This window comes from Nycticebus coucang, chromosome 22, assembly GCF_027406575.1.
Source record: "Nycticebus coucang isolate mNycCou1 chromosome 22, mNycCou1.pri, whole genome shotgun sequence".
In the NCBI taxonomy this organism is placed as follows: Eukaryota; Metazoa; Chordata; class Mammalia; order Primates; family Lorisidae; genus Nycticebus; species Nycticebus coucang.
Genome location: NC_069801.1, coordinates 15,547,906 through 15,564,132, shown reverse-complemented (window position 1 = coordinate 15,564,132; position 16,227 = coordinate 15,547,906). Strand labels below are relative to the sequence as shown.

At 38.2% G+C, this 16,227-nt stretch overlaps 1 protein-coding gene and 1 pseudogene across 23 annotated transcripts in view; both read left to right on the top strand.

The window, feature by feature from the left end:
* Nucleotides 1-16,227, top strand: part of EIF4G3 (eukaryotic translation initiation factor 4 gamma 3) — a 353,942-nt gene that overhangs the window by 162,666 nt on the left and 175,049 nt on the right. For all 23 annotated transcript variants that reach the window (XR_008377043.1, XM_053577412.1, XM_053577414.1 and 20 more), the window contains 2 exons: nt 4,003-4,100; nt 6,062-6,184. Coding sequence is in view for 22 of the 23 variants with exons in the window: in XM_053577412.1 (XP_053433387.1) it covers nt 4,003-4,100; nt 6,062-6,184 (221 nt within the window). In the remaining variant the exon portion in view is untranslated. The remainder of the gene's footprint in view (nt 1-4,002; nt 4,101-6,061; nt 6,185-16,227) is intronic.
* LOC128575749 (uncharacterized) lies at nt 12,169-12,291 on the top strand (annotated as a pseudogene).

The window sequence follows — 16,227 nt, the reverse complement described above, 5'->3', positions numbered from 1 at the left end:
TGAGAAGAAATCTAGGCTAGGCAGACATGGTGGCTCATGCCTGTAATTCTAGCAGTCTGGGAGCCCAAGGTGAGAGGATCACTTTGAGTTCTCAAGTTTAAGATAAGCCTGAACAAGAGCAAGACCATATTTGTACTAAAAATGGAAAAATTAGCCAGGCATTGTGGTACTGAGCTGGATTTGGCTCTTAGACTGTAGTTGACCCCTGCTGTAGGTAAACGTACCTCATTTTCATGTGTAAGAAACCTTGAGGTCAGAGACATTAAGTAATTAACTTGTGTAATTGATAAATGGTATTTAAAATTAGTTGTTCTTTTTTTTTTTTTAAATAGAGACAGAGTTTCACTCTTGTCACCTCTCCTGCCCACTCCCAAGCTGAAGTGCAGTGGCCATAGCTCACTGTAACCTGGAACTCCTGGTCTCAAAACAGTCCTTCCGAGTAGCTGGGACTACAGGTGTATGCCACCACTCCCTGATAATTTTTGTATTTTTTTGTAGAAAGAAGGTCTTGCTGTGTTGCTCAGGCTGGTCTCAAACCCCTAGGCTCAATCGAGGATCCACCCACCTTGGTCTTCTGAAGTTTTAGAATTACAGGTGTTAGCCACTGCACCTGCCCCACATTTTTAATATAAGAAAATATTTTTTGGGGGGAGGAGGCAGGCACAGTGGCTCACACCTGTAATCCTAGCACTCTGGGAGGTCAAGGCAGATGGATTGCTTGAGTTCAGGAGTGTGAGATCCCATCTCTAAAAATAGCCAGGCATTGTGGTGGGTGCCTGTATTCCCAGCTACTAGGCTAAGGCAAGAAACTTACTTGAGCCCAAGAGTTTGATTGAGGTTTCTGTGAGTTTCGACACCACTGCATTCTATCAAGGGTGAATAAAAGAGACTCTGTCTCAAAAACAAAAACAAAACAAAAAAAAAAAATTTTTTTTTAAGTGTCTCTGCCTATCTTCTATATAAAGAAAATGTAAATATGTTTGTGAAAGAAAACCATTGTTTGGTAGGGCAGATTTTTACTCTGTTGGGGCCCACAGTTAAGAAGACTTATTATTTTATTATTTGTGTTTAATCCTGTTCTGCTGGGTTTATTCAGTAGATAATGGATACATGTGATATACCAGCTTCTCCCCAGTCATGTGGATTCAAAATATTTCATGAGAAGAATCTTTTTTTTTAAAGTAAATGGTTCAAAGAAAAAAAATGTAGATAGTTCACCTTTTGGATCTTATTTCCCTTACCTTGAAAAACATTGCAAGGTGAGCAGATTATGTTGCTTGTCTAGCAGCTTTTGAAACCAATTTTCAGCGTTTGTTTTCTGAGTTAATTTCTGATCTAATAACGTAATAGGATAGCACACAATCACTAATTTGAGCTCTATGTTGAGAATAGTTTACTCAGGGGATGCCTGAGGAATTTTGATCTCTTTACACTAAACTTACTGAAATCCTGGTTATGACTTCTGCTTAGGACTTTTAAAATCTTTTTCTCTAGAAATTTCTCTCTCTGGTACTGTAGATCATACTGTTTCTATAATATTTATACTTGAAAATTATTATGGTGGTGGGGATCTTGATGACATGACTGTTACAATAGAGCCAGTATTACTTATTTGATCGTTTACTTAATATCAAGGATTTCATCTTGGTTTAACTACCTTCATACACATTGCTTTCTTCCTTGTTACCATGAATCAATTCCATGTGTCTGTGGAAGACCAGTCCTTCATGTGTGCACTAGATCCCATCCTGTACCTATTTAAAGCTATCACTCTGGCAGTTCTCTTCTGTTTTTCCCACGATGACAGCTTTTTCCCCTTCCTTTGCTGGATTACTGCCATTAGCATACAGTTTCACTTTATATTTTTTAAAAAGGTTTTTTCTGTCTTCAGATCCAGCTATAGACCGATTTTTCTGCTTCCCTTTTGTAGGAAAACTTCTTTTAAAAAGACATTATTTATACTCATTGTCTTTATTTTTTTTCTTCTATTTCACTGTAGAATTCACCCAAATCAGACTGCATAGCATCCACCTCTCTGCCCAAAGGACTTTTGCCAAGGTCGCTGGTGATTTTTACTTTGACAAATCTTAGTTGACCTCTTAGTACCATTTGACATAGTTAAACATCTGTCTCATTCTTAACGATGTTCTTCATTTCAGCTAATCCCTTGGTTTTCCTTTTTATTTCCTTTGCAGTTTTATATCATTTCTGTTATCTCTAACAAAGATGGAATGCTCCAGAATGCTGCTTTTCTATGTGTACTCATTTCCTGAGTTATCCAGTCTAGTCTTTTGGTTTAAATGTTATTCATGTTCTCCTAATTTGAAAATGGATAACTCTGGCTCATACTTAACACTCTGACCCCACATTTGTCTTTTTCTATCTGTTTGATATTTCTATTTGAAGATCTAGTAACCATTTCAAATTTTACAGGTCTAAAATTGAATTCTGGATTTTTTGCCTGCAACTCCAGTTTTCCTGATCTTAGTAAACAGTGCCTCCATTCTTGCCTCTCCTCAGGCAAAAAACCTTCAGTCTTTTCTTTGAGCCCTCTTTCTCTCATACCAACACTCAACTCTATAGGCTCTCCCTTCAGAATATCTAACGTCTGACTCCTTCTCCCAACCTCTACTTGAAGTACTCTGATTTGATAGGATTTATAACAATATAAAGTTTTGAAAGTTAAAAATATTTCACTTGGAGTATAAGGAGTGAGAAGAAGATAATTTCAGGCAGATGGGCAGTATAGTGAAAAGTATGAACTAAGCTGAAGAGATTGGTATAGTCAAGGGATAGGAGTTAGGAGTAAGTTACAGCCAGAGCAAAGGTGTGAGATTTAAGAATGGTAGAAAATGTAGTTTGGAACCTGGATTCTTAGTTATCAGGACTTAACCTCTTAGGCTACTTGTTCTTAGTCTTTTCCCACCCAACATTAGGACATTTGCCAATCCTTCATAGTAACTCCCTGGGGCAATAGTTCTCTGTAAGTAAGGAGAAGAATTAGACCATCCCTCAACCTCTCAAGATGATCAGATATATTCCCTCCTTTGCCTGACCAAACCTATTTACATTCGCAAACCCTTGTGTGAGAGTCACTATTGGAGGTAGTGGGCCCCAGAATAATAATTTTTTTTTTTTTTTTTTTTGTAGAGACAGAGTCTCACTGTACCGCCCTCGGGTAGAGTGCCGTGGCGTCACACGGCTCACAGCAACCTCTTAACTCTTGGGCTTACGCGATTCTCTTGCCTCAGCCTCCCGAGCAGCTGGGACTACAGGCGCCCGCCACAACGCCCGGCTATTTTTTGGTTGCAGTTTGGCCGGGGCTGGGTTTGAACCCACCACCCTCGGCATATGGGGCTGGCGCCCTACTCACTGAGCCACAGGCGCCGCCCCAGAATAATAATTTTTAAAAGCAACACTGTAGCATGATATGTGTGTGTGTTTATGTGTTTATGTTGCTTGGGCTCAAGCAATCCTTCTACCTCACTCTCCTGAGTAGCTTGGACTGCAAGGTCATGCCACCACTTCTGGCTTACTGTGTTCTGGTTTTGTTTTGTTTCTTTTTGTTTGAGATGGGATCTTCCTCTGTCTACCTGGCCTGGAGTGCAGTGGTGTGATCATAGTTTAGTGTAGTCTTGAACTTTAACCTCAAGTGATCCTTCTGCCTATCATCCTCTGGAGTAGCTGGGACTAAAGGCATGCATCACTATGCCCAACTTGATTTGTGTTTTAGGAATATAACTGGTGTAAAATCTGTAGGAGTAGGTATCTAGTTGTTTTCATTTTGAATGTTTGTGAATTTGTGAATGCATTTCATATTTGTGGGAATAATTTCTTTCTCAATTTAGTAACTGGAGGATAGCTAGTGGGAAGCGATGATTAAGAAGAATGTTTTTGTTTAATCTTTTTTTAAGGGATTGTTCCCAAACACAATGCCATTGATAGTCCTGCAGTGTTTGACAATAACTGAGTGCCTCTTTTCATTTTTTTCTAATTCTTTAGGAACGCCTTTTTACCCAAGTCAGCCAGTGTATCAGTCAGCACCTATCATAGTGCCTACACAGCAACAGCCCCCTCCAGCCAAGAGAGAGAAAAAAACTGTAAGAGATTATTATTAACTTTTTTATTTTAAATTTGAAAGTCTGTTCACTTACCAAATAATTTTACCCAATTGTTATTTATCTCAGTTCATGAATAACTGTCATTTTTTTCTTCTTCCTGTGCATTCCTACCACAAGATCTCGAGGAGTTTTAGGAATATATAACTAGAAGTTATACATCCATTTGCATAATTCAAACTTGACTATTCACTGAGCTGGTCGTGCTACTTCATAACATGTACTCCGGCTTTATAAGTGGGAGGGTTTAACATGCCAAGATCTCACTCAGTGAGAGGAATTTGAGCTCAGTTCTCCTGTACTGGTTCTTCCTTAACACCAGTTTTGATCGGCTCTCCATTCAAGTATAAGCTGACAAAAGAAAGTAAAAGCAAAGAGAAAATGAGCTACAGTGTTAAAGATGAGAAGAAAAATCCTTCCTGTGGAATAGATATATTTTAAAAGACAAAGTTGAATTTAGAAATTGTATCCTCTGTTTTAAATAAGTTTATAGGGGCTTTACCTATAATGAGAGTGTAGTAATATAAAATTAAAATTGCAGAACATTTTATAGAAGAGTGGCTTGTAATCTCTTACCTGTCAAAACACACAAAACAGGTGGTGTTTTCAATCAAGAGAGATGCCCACTGACTCCCACTCACACAGATAAGAATGTAGAAAAATTATAATAATAAATGAGATAATGAAAATCGAAGACAGCAGTAATAGATGTTACTGAAGAAGAAAGTAGAAAAAATGAATCTGGCTCTGTGCCTGTAGCTCAAGCAGCTAAAGTGCCAGCCACATACACCAGAGCTGGTGGGTTCAAATCCAGCCTGGGCCTGCCAAACAACAATGACAACTACAACCAAAAAATAGCCAGGCATTGTGGCGGGCACCTGTGGTCCCAGCTACTTGGGTGGCTGAGGCAAGAGAATCGCTTAAACCTAGGAGTTAGAGGTTGCTGTGAGCTGCGATCCATGGCATTCTACCCAGGGCGACGGCTTGAGGCTCTGTCTCAAAAAAAAAAAAAAGAAAGAAAGAAAGAAAAGAAAAAAATGAATCTAAGCTATCCTTAAAACTGTATTAGAAATATTTTCTTACCTGCAAAAAATAGCTGATATTAGAAATCTTAATTGACGAGCTGCTCCCCTAAAAGCTTTTAGATCTAGGTAATTGTATTAGTGAATTCCTTGATATTCTCAAGCTACCTTGATTAAGGTATAGTGGTAATAAATAGCAGGGGACCCTTCATGTCTCACCTTGGAGTGCCTAGACCTACGCTACCGCATAGGTAGTCTTTAAAATAAATAAGTCCATACACACAGTTGTACATATTTTTCACCTGCCAGTATTATCTTGATGATAATTCTTTTTACTGGCTGTGTGGTATTTAAATGTAAATATGTAAGATAATTTTTGAACTATTCTGTTCTTGATTGGCCTTTAGGATCTTTCTTTGTTGGAAAAAAACACTATTGCAATGAGCATCCTTACATACATATGTAAGACTGTTTGCAGGATAAATTTTTGTTCCTAAGTCATAGGATATGTATATTTTCATTTTGTTAGAGAACCTCAGGGAACCATTTAGGGCATTTTAAACTTTGTTTTACACAGTAACTTCCATATATTTAAACTATTTTATGAAACTTGTCTTATAATAAGCATTGTAAATAAAATCAATCTGATAATTCATATAAAACAAACATAAATAAATCTAGAAATCCAATCAACTAGTATTCGTTTAGCTTGTTCATGATTAGTTAATGTCAAAGCTAATAGCCTAAATTTCTTTGAGTGACCTCATATAGATCTATGATTGACGTAAAGTCAAATGTGGTGATTATTATTACCTTTGATACTTGACAGGTTTCCCATTTCACCTTTAACTCTCTTCAGTATGCCTATAAATTTTCAACAAAGACACATCTGTATGTATGCTGTTTTATTTAACGTTGTAGATAAGAATTCGAGATCCAAACCAGGGAGGTAAAGACATAACAGAGGAGATTATGTCTGGAGGTGGCAGCAGAAATCCTACTCCACCCATTGGGAGACCCACATCCACACCCACTCCTCCTCAGGTAAGCCAGAGTGAGCTGTGATGGATGAAGGTATTTATTTGTTCACTAACTTCTACTGATCTCTTCTTTTTTTCTAATAGCCACTTTCTGTACTTTCCATTTTCATCATTTGTCTTATAGCCTCAAGTATCTAAATGGTATTTAAACAGACATGTTGTTTCTCTTTGCAAATTATTATAACTTCAAATTTTTATTGGTAATAAATATTCTATGCATTGGCGTCACATTCAGAGCACAGCTGCTGCCACTCTTCCTAATGAGCTGTTGCATGTTACCAAAAGAAGCCGTATTCCTATGGAAACCTCTTCATTAAATGAATATTTTATGTTTTTACCATTGAACCTTGAGAATTAAATGCTGCACTCTTTGTTAATGCTAACATTAAGATTGAAAATTTAAGTATTTTTACCAAGTAGCTTTGCTTGAGATGATTGCCTATTGCCTGTGTTATTGAGAGCATGCGTACTTGTCACCTTTTAGAACTATATAAATGAGCTTAAGTGAAGAGTGTCTTCTTTAATTACAATCATCTCTCAGTTTCTGTAGGGTTCAAAGATACCACCTCCATTCCTTTGAATAACAAAATCTAAAGATGCTTAAGATCCTCCTATGCTGTGGCATAATATTTATAATAAGATTTATGCACATCTTCCCATATACTTTAAATCATCTATGGATTACTTAAAATACTGAACTGTTACAGTTGTTACACTATATTTTTTTATTGTTGTTTTTTCCAAATATTTTTGATGTGAGATTGGTTGAATATTTGGATGCACAGCACAACCTATGGATATGAAAGGTCTCTTGTATTTACAAAGGTTATTAGTAAATTCTGTCAGGTATATGCCTTTTTGTTCCTGGTGAAGAATGTTATCACAGTCTCCTAAGATTTCACTTTCTTCCTTTTAGAAATCAAGACATTCCAGAAGGAGCTAGAGTTTAGTAAACTGTAACAGAGATAGGAATTCCACAGATTTGACAGATTTTTATTTCATTACTGGGTCACTTTAAATTTTGCTGTTTTGGGGGTGGGGGGTTGTTAAGCAGGCCTGGGCGGGATTCGAACCTGCCATCCCCAGTGCACAGGGCCAGCACTCTAACCACTGACTTACGGGCGCGCAGCCTAAATTTTCATGTCAGAAACAAGTGATTTTTATTATTTTATTATTTTTTATTTTTTTGAGACATAGTCTCACCTTGTCAACCCCAGTAGAGTGCCTTGGCATCATAGCTCACAGCAACCTTAGACTCCTAGGCTGGGCTCAAGCAATTCTCTTGCCTCAGAGTAGCTGGAACTGCCATAATGCCCGGCTACTTTTTTTAGAGGTGGCAGTCTTGCTCTTATTCAGGCTGGTCTCAAACCTGTGAGCTCAGGTTATCCGCCCACCTCAGCCTCTCAGAGTGCTGGGATTATAGGCATGAGCCACTGTGCCCAGCCTACAAGTGATTTTTAGATCTTAAAAATTGTCTAAAGTGAAGCTAGGGGTGTAGGCATGAGCCTATAGTCCTACCTGCTCAGGAGGCTGAGACAGGAGGATCACTTAAGTCTAGTTTAGGCAACATAGTGAGAACTTATATCTGAAACAAAAAGTTTTTCTAACATAAGAGGCTAGTTTATAAAAATAGATAAAAGCAAGGTTGCTAAGGAGTAGAGGACATCTTTTTTTCTTTTATAAATGGATGGCGAGGGGTTCCTCAGTGCCCATTTTACAAACAAGTGATGTAGATGATCAAATACAAGGCATTTCAGAATGATGGACTATTTACTGACTAAGTATAGGGTAAAACAAGATAGTTCTTAAAGGCTGTGCTTGGTGGTTCTTGCCACTAATCCCAGCACTTTGGGAAGCCGAGCTGGGAAGATTGGTTGAAATCAGGAGTTCAAGACCAGGTTGGCAATGTAACGAGACTCCATCTACACAAAATATTTTATTTATTTATTTATTTATTTTTTTGAGACAGAGTCCCACTTTGTTGCCCTCGGTATAGTGCTGTGGTGTCACAGCTCACAGCAACCTCAAACTCTAGGGTTCAAGCGATTCTCTTGCCTCAGCCTCCCAAGTAGCTGGGACTAAAGGCACCGGCCACAGTGCTCGGCTATTTTTTGTTACAATTGTCATTGTTGTTTTAGCTGGCTCTGGGCAGGTTCTGACCCACCAACTTTGGGTGTATGTGGCTTGCGCTGTAACCACTGTGCTAGGGGCGCCCAGCCTCCACAAAATACTTTTTAAAAACTAGCCAGGGGCTGGATGGAGTCCTTAGGTAGTTTTCTACATAAGAGATCATGTCATCAGCAAATAGAGACAATTTTACTTCTTCCTTTCCAATTAAAATGCCTTTTATTTATTTTTCTTGCTTAATTTCTTTGGATAGGGCTACCAGTACTTTGTTGAAAAGAAGTAGTGGGCCTGGGCGCAGTGGCTTATGCCTGTAATCCTAGTACTCTGGGAGGCCAAGGTGGGTCAGGAGTTTTAGACCAGTTTGAGCAAGAGCGACACCCCTGGCTCTGAAAAAAATAGCCAGGCATTTGTGATAGGCACCTGTAGTCCCAGCTACTTGGGAAGCTGAGTCAAGAGGATCCCTTGAGCCCAAGAATTTGAGATTGCTGTAAGCTAAGACGCCATGGCATTCTACCAAGGGTGACCAAGTGAGATAATTATCTTCAATTTAAAAAAAAAAAAAAGATAAAATCTAGCCAGGTGTGGTGGTGGGGAATGAGTAGTCCAACCTACTCAGGAGGCTGAGGCAGGAAGTTCATCGGAACCTAGAAATTGGAGATTGCAGTGAGCTACTATCTAACTGCACTCCTAACTCCACGGGTGGCAGAGCAAGACCTCTTTTCTTTCTTCCTTAGTTCTCCCCCTCCCCTTTTCCTTTCCCTTCTCTTTTTCTCTCTTTCTCTTTCTCTACCTTTTCCTCTCTCCCTTCCTTCCTTTGTTCCTTTTTTCCTGATGGATTTAGAGCCCCTTGAAACTGTGAATTTGAGAAAGCCTAAAATTTGGTTCTTTGTTGTACAGACGTGTTTTCTAAAGGAAGTGATCTCTGGCTGACTTTTATCTCAGTCTTTCATTGTCCAGATGAGTATATGTGCCCATCTAGATATGTGAGTTATAAGGTGATATTAAGGATTGGTATAGAATTCTTTACCATTCCTCATTACTCACTCAGGGACACTCTACATTTGGGTTGATTAACCCTTTGACTGTAGAGAGCTCAGAAACAAAATGTGCCAAATGAGGCGTGCAGTGATTTTAAGAACCATTATGATCCATGGTGGACTGCTGGATGTTCTTTGTTTTTTTAATAATCAAAATAATTTACCCAAGTTCAGTTTCAATATTTTGTATTTATAAAAAAGTAATATGCTAGAAGACTTGTAAAATTGATGATTTGTTATGAATATTGACTTTTATTCCTGATATATTAGCATCAGAATCATGTTTTTGGATTTAGGTTGTCTTATCTCTGTTGAAGTTGTCCAGCATTGACTTCTTTTAAATTTGAAATAGGTTCTGCACCTCCATGTTCTAAATCAGATTCTGAGATACTTGACTGTTTGTTTTTTGTGAATATTTTTAAAGCTACCTCTATATCCAAATTCTCCAACACTAATCAAGTCTGAATTTGATGATTCTTCAAATTCATACTCCCTATTCATATATACTCCCACAAGAATCTACTATACATACAAATTATTTTAGGCACAACTGTGAAAAATACTGAGAATGAAGCCTGTGATGCTTACAGACTCAAGTCAAGTAACATAGTGGTATCCATGTGTCCTCAAGTTTTTGTTCACAAAATGAACAGGAGCTGTTCACACTAAACAAATACCTTGTTTGAACACCTGTAGGTGTTGTTCCACAGTTTAAAAATTAAGATTGAGTCTCTGGGGGCGGCGCCTGTAGCTCAGTCGGTAGGGCGCCGGCCCCATATACCGAAGGTGGCGGGTTCAAACCCAGCCCCGGCCAAACTGCAACCAAAAAATAGCCGGGCATTGTGGCGGGTGCCTGTAGTCCCAGCTGCTTGGGAGGCTGAGGCAAGAGAATCACTTGGGCCCAGGAGTTGGAGGTTGCTGTGAGCTGGGCGAGGCCACGGCACCCTACGGAGGGCCATAAAGTGAGACTCTGTCTCTACAAAAAAAAAAAAAAAAAAAAGATTGAGTCTCTTCTGTGGAAGTAATCACTGGACAAGCAGTTTCCAAACTGAAACAATTTATGTATGTGCTCTGAAAGGTAGGAGTAGTCTATAGCAAAAATTTGGGATTAGGTGATTGGGCCACTCAAAAATTGTCAAACATGGGCGGCGCCTATGGCTCAATCGGTAAGGCGCCGGCCCCATATACCGAGGGTGGCGGGTTCAAACCCAGCTCCGGCCAAACTGCAACCAAAAAATAGCCGGGCGTTGTGGCGGGCGCCTGTAGTCCCAGCTACTTGGGAGGCTGAGGCAAGAGAATCGCTTAAGCCCAGGAGTTGGAGGTTGCTGTGAGCTGTGTGATGCCATGGCATTCTACCGAGGGCCATAAAGTGAGACTCTGTCTCTACAAAAAAAAAAAAAAAATTATCAAACATTAGTTAAAATGTTATTACTCTCAAGACAAATAGTTGACAGCCCTTTATTGATTTGTATTTAAATTACCAACTTGAACATATACCCGTTTTTACATTTCAGTTTCCTATGTGGTATGCTTATTTTTCTTTAAACATCCAAGCTTCATCCCACACTCTTGTGATATCCCTCTATCCTTAACCAAAGAAATCCTTTCTCTCTTTCCCCAGAGAGGAGTGTGGGCCTGAATATAAGTATATATGTCTTCATAATCATATAGCATATTGAATCTATGCTTTCAACTGATTAAGGCCATCAGGTGATAATTGTAATATTGCTAGTTCTTTGCTATGAAACATGAGTTTATTTTATTAGGTGATGTTCATTTAAATTCAAGGAAACATTTCACCCAAGCATGTCGATGGCAACTGACATTTGACCTCAGTTTCTGGAAAATCATAGAAAGTAGTTCTTATATAGAATGTGAGAAAGTGTTCTGGTGAAGGGAAGATGGTTGTCGTTGCCTCATTGTTATATTGTGTAAAAATGTAGACTTAATGTTTCAAAAGAATGTAGAAACCTTTAGTTATATCAAAAAGAAAATAGGCTGTAGTTTTAAATATTGGCAACTAAGATGGTTGTTGTTGCCTCATTGTTTATTGTGTAAAAATGTAGACTTAATGTTTCAAAAGAATGTAGAAACCTTTAGTTATGTCAAAAAAAAAAAATAGGCCGTAGGTTTCAAATATTGGCAACTAATTTTATTAGCAAATAGCACTATGCCAGCCAAGGAACACCCATTAGATTAATGTACTTGTTTATACTTTTGGCATAATTTCAAATAAATCCTGAACCATGTTCTACTTAAAATACAGCAGATGAGATAGAATTTAGAACTAAAGAATAATTATTTTAGTGCCTTTTGCCTTATAGTTTAACTGTTTTGGGCTAGATATAATTACATGTGCTGTGGATAGCAGAGCCTTTTCCTGTCACTGAGGTAGTTCTAGTCTCTTTAAGGTAGAGAGAGGACTAATGACTTAGATCTCACAGATTTTCCTGTACAGTGCATTCAGAGCATCACTAAAGCACAGAGGTGACCAAGCGGAGAAGAATTGCAGCACAGATGGCAAAGTATCAGATCACATAGACCCATTAATGGTGGTAGAAGTCAGACAGTACAGAGGAGAGGTTTAAAACTTTGGCTTGGAATGAGACATGCCAGGTTTCAAGTCTCAGTTCCACTACTTAGTTTTGTGAGATTACTTTTTTTTTTTTTTTTTTTTTTTTTTTTTGCAGTTTTTGGCCGGGCTGGGTTTGAACCCACCACCTCTGGCATATGGGGCCGGCGTCCTACTCCTTTGAGCCACAGGCACCGCCCTGAGATTACTTTCTTGAAGAACCTTAGCATTCACATTTAAAAAGTAAAACCCATCTCTTCTTGGATTTTTGGCTAATATCAAGTGTAGTATCTGTTCTTACTAGTTTAAAAAGTAAAACCTATCATAGAGAGTTACGAGGAAACAGGATAAAATTACTTAAGCTAAGGACCTGATAGATAATGAACATTCAGTTCATATTACCTGTCATAGTTACTATTATTTCAGAAGGCACAGAGAATAACTTTAGAAGGACTGTAGGCATGCTGTTTGATCTGAGTTTCCAGATCAACATTCACAAAATGGAAAGAGGGAGAAGGTAGAGGAATGGCATGTGCAGAAATGGGAAATTAGATGAAGGGGGCTGTTGTCATATTTCAAGTCAGAAATTTTGTAGTAAGTCAATTGAATGAGAGGGAGCCAGTTAGAAAGATTTTCATCCATTAGTTATTACGTAGGTAAAATTATGAAAAAGATGACCTTATAAAATGTCTCATGTAAGCTGGGGCAGTTTGGGGAATGACTCTTGATGCTATTAATCATTACACTGATATAGCAGGCGTGAACCAGTACTGTCCATGTAAACAGTGGATATAATGTTCCCCTAGATCTGTGGTCTGCAGTCCTGGCCTATAGAATGATACTTGTTCATGACCAAACTTACTTGAGCCCAAGAATTTGAGGTTGCTGTGAGCTATGATGCCCCGGCACTCTACCAGGACGACAAAGATTCTGTCTCAAAAAGAAAAAAAAAAGATTGCTAATATTGAAGTCACATTTGACTTGTGCAATTACAGGAGATACAAGATAAAATATAGCTGAGCATATGGTAGTTCATGCCTGTAATCTTAGCACTCTGGAAGGTTGAGGTGGCACTCTACCAAGGGTGACAAAGTAAGACTCTGTCTCCATAAAAAACCAACAAGATAAAATATACAAGATAACATATTAGCAGTATATATTGAGTATTTTTTTTGAGACAGAGTCTCACTTTGTCACCCTTGGTAGAGTGCTGTGGTGTCACAGCTCACGGCAACCTAAACTCATGGATTTAAGTGAATTTGAAATGGTCCTGCTTCCTAAGTTTTAAAATTATCTGTGGGATAACTCTTAGAGATTTTATATCTCACATTTTTAGAAAATATGCCTGTGTGTACAGATGTGTCCATATGGACTATTACAGTGCATTAGATGTAGGTGCATGGGTGGCATCAGAGAGCTCTAGAAAACTTGTTGCTGGTTTCCACTCTTTTCACTTGTGCTTATGACCTTGGATCCAAACATTGAGCTCTTTAAACTTCTATTTTTTTCTGTTCACTTAAAGTGGGAAAGAAGGGGAAATTTTATCACTTTGCCTCAGCATCAAATTTCTAAGCTATTGATGATGACAATAAGGTACCAGAAACATTCTTGGATCAGGAAATGTGCCAGCTCCCAGTAGTCTTCATGGGACCCTCTAGGCCAGTGGTTCTCAACCTTGCCACAGTGTATTTTCATCGTTAAAAAAGGGGTCACGACCCACAGGTTGAGAACCACTTCTCTAGGCTAAAAGAAGTACATAACCCTATATAGGCAAAGCTTTTTGTGGGGTGGTGGAGGGGAGGTAAAGTCTCAAGCTGTCTCTGGCTAGTCTCGAACTCCTGAACTCAGGCAATCCCTCTGCCTTGGCCTCCCAGAGTGTTATGACTACAGGCATGAGTCTCTGCATCTGGCCACCAAAATTATTTAACTTTTTAAAAAATGAGCTATTTGCCTTTCTTTTTATTTTTATCCTGCTTTTTCTTTTTTTCTGTTTTTGTAGTGTAACAGTTATAACTTAGGAGAGAGACCTATGTCATAGGGTCTAGGGGTAGGGACAAGGTGAAAATGATTTATCAGTGGTATGTTGTAAGAGTGATATAGCCTCTCCTATCATTTGGGAAAATTATCAAGGTCAACAAGGTTATTCCATGTTTCATAGAGTTCTTTATAATGTTGATATCTGGAAGTCTTATAAATTCTGTGACCGTTTGTTAATTACAGTTGACCCTTGAACAATATGAGTTTTATCTGTGCGTATTTATTTATACTACATATGAAGAGTTTTTCCAGTAAATACATAGGAAAATTTTGAAGGGGTAGTAACAGTTTGACAATTTGAAAAAACTCCCAGATGAACCATGGAGCCTAGAAATACTGCAACAATTTGGAAAAAGGTATGTCATTAGTCTGTACAGTAAATGTTGCAGATAATAGATAATAGTCTATTTTACCATTTACTATCATAATATATACACATCTATTATAAAAATTTAAAATTTATCAAAACTTAGGCTCACATTTACAAACCACACGTAGCATCATTTGCACTTAACAAACAAAAAGATGCAGTATTAAATCATAGCTGCCTAAAATTAACTGTAGTACATACTGTACTACTCGATAGTCGCCTTCTGTTGCTATTTCAGTGAGCTCTAGGGTGGCTAATAATCCTCTTAAAACACTGTGTAGTGCTAATCATCTTCCATGAGCAGTTCATCTCTCCAGTAAATTGTATATCACTGTAAAAAGTGCTCTTGTGGTTCTTGTATATTTTTCATTGTGGTTAGTGCATTACTGTTGCAAAAGCTAAATAATAACAGTGCTCTTAAGAAGCAAAGAATACTCATGACCTTGGAAGAAAAAGTTGAATTGCCGTGATACATACCATAGATTGAGGACTGCAAGAAGTTGGTTGCCTACCATTTCAGACAGGTGATCCATCTTGTGAACACACAACTTAAACTTATGATATTGATACATACAGTACAGTAAATATATTTTCTCTTCCTTATGATTTTACCAAGATTTTCTTCTAACTCACTTTATTGCAAGACTATATTATGTAATACATACAGCATACAAAATATATGTTAATACATAGTTTATGATATCAGTGAGGCTTCCAGTCAGCAGTATACTATTAATAGTTCAGTTTTTGTAGAGTCAGTAATTACACGTAGATTTTCAACTGTGTGGACATTAACATCCCTAACAGGATTAACTGTTGTTCATTTCATGGTTAGCAGTAATAGTTTACTAAAGTTAAGTCTAAACTTTAGGTAATGTTATTCATGTTATAAGTAGATATGTACAGTAAGGAGTCAAATTCCTACATGAAGAATTTGAAGCAGAACAGTGTGATATAAACAAATCTAATCTTCTAAAATTTTATTTGGCCAGGCAAGGTGGCTCATCACTGTAATCCTAGCCCTTCGGGTAGCTGAGGTGGGTGGATTGCCTGAACTCAGGAGTTTGAGACCAGCCTGAGCATTGGCAAGACCTCATCTCTACTTAAAATAGAAATAGGCCTGTAGCACAGTGGTTATAGCGCCAGGCACATAACACCCAAAGTTTGTGGGTTCAAATCCACCCTGGGCTAGCTAAACAACAATGACGACTGCAACAAAAAATAGCCGGGCGTTGTGGAGGGCGCCTGTAGTCCCAGCTACTTGGGAGGCTGAGACAAGAGAATCACTTGAGCCCAAGAGTTTGAGGTTGCTGTGAACTGTGATGCCACCGCACTCTATCAAGGGAGACATAGTGAGACTCTGTCTGAAAAAAAGAAAGGAAAAAAAAAAAAAAGCTAACTTTGCCATCTAAGGTACACCATGCCCGGTTATTTTTTGATTGTAGTTGTCATTGTTGTTTGGCAGGCCCAGGCTGGATTCAAACCCACTGGCTGTGTTGTATGTGGTTGGCACCCTAGCTGCTGAGCTACAGGCGCTGAGCCAAAAAAAAATTTGTTTTTAATTAAAATAACTTATTCGCATACAAATGATATATCTTCATTTGTAAAAGAGTAGCAAAGAAGTTGTAACCCTAAATCTTATCAAGTGTTAATCATTGTTAACTTTTGATTGATTATCTTTTTTAGACATTTTTTAGTGTATATATACATGTCCATACATATAAGTTAATATTTCAGGGTTCACACAAGCCATTTTATAACTAGCATTTTTTCAGTGATAATGCAGAAACGTTCATATTAAAGTAGGCTGTAGGTATATTAAAGTGGCTACATGGCACTATATACCATAGTTTTAGTTGGTGAGTATTCATATTGTTTTCTGTTTGTCATTTTATTAGCAGTGC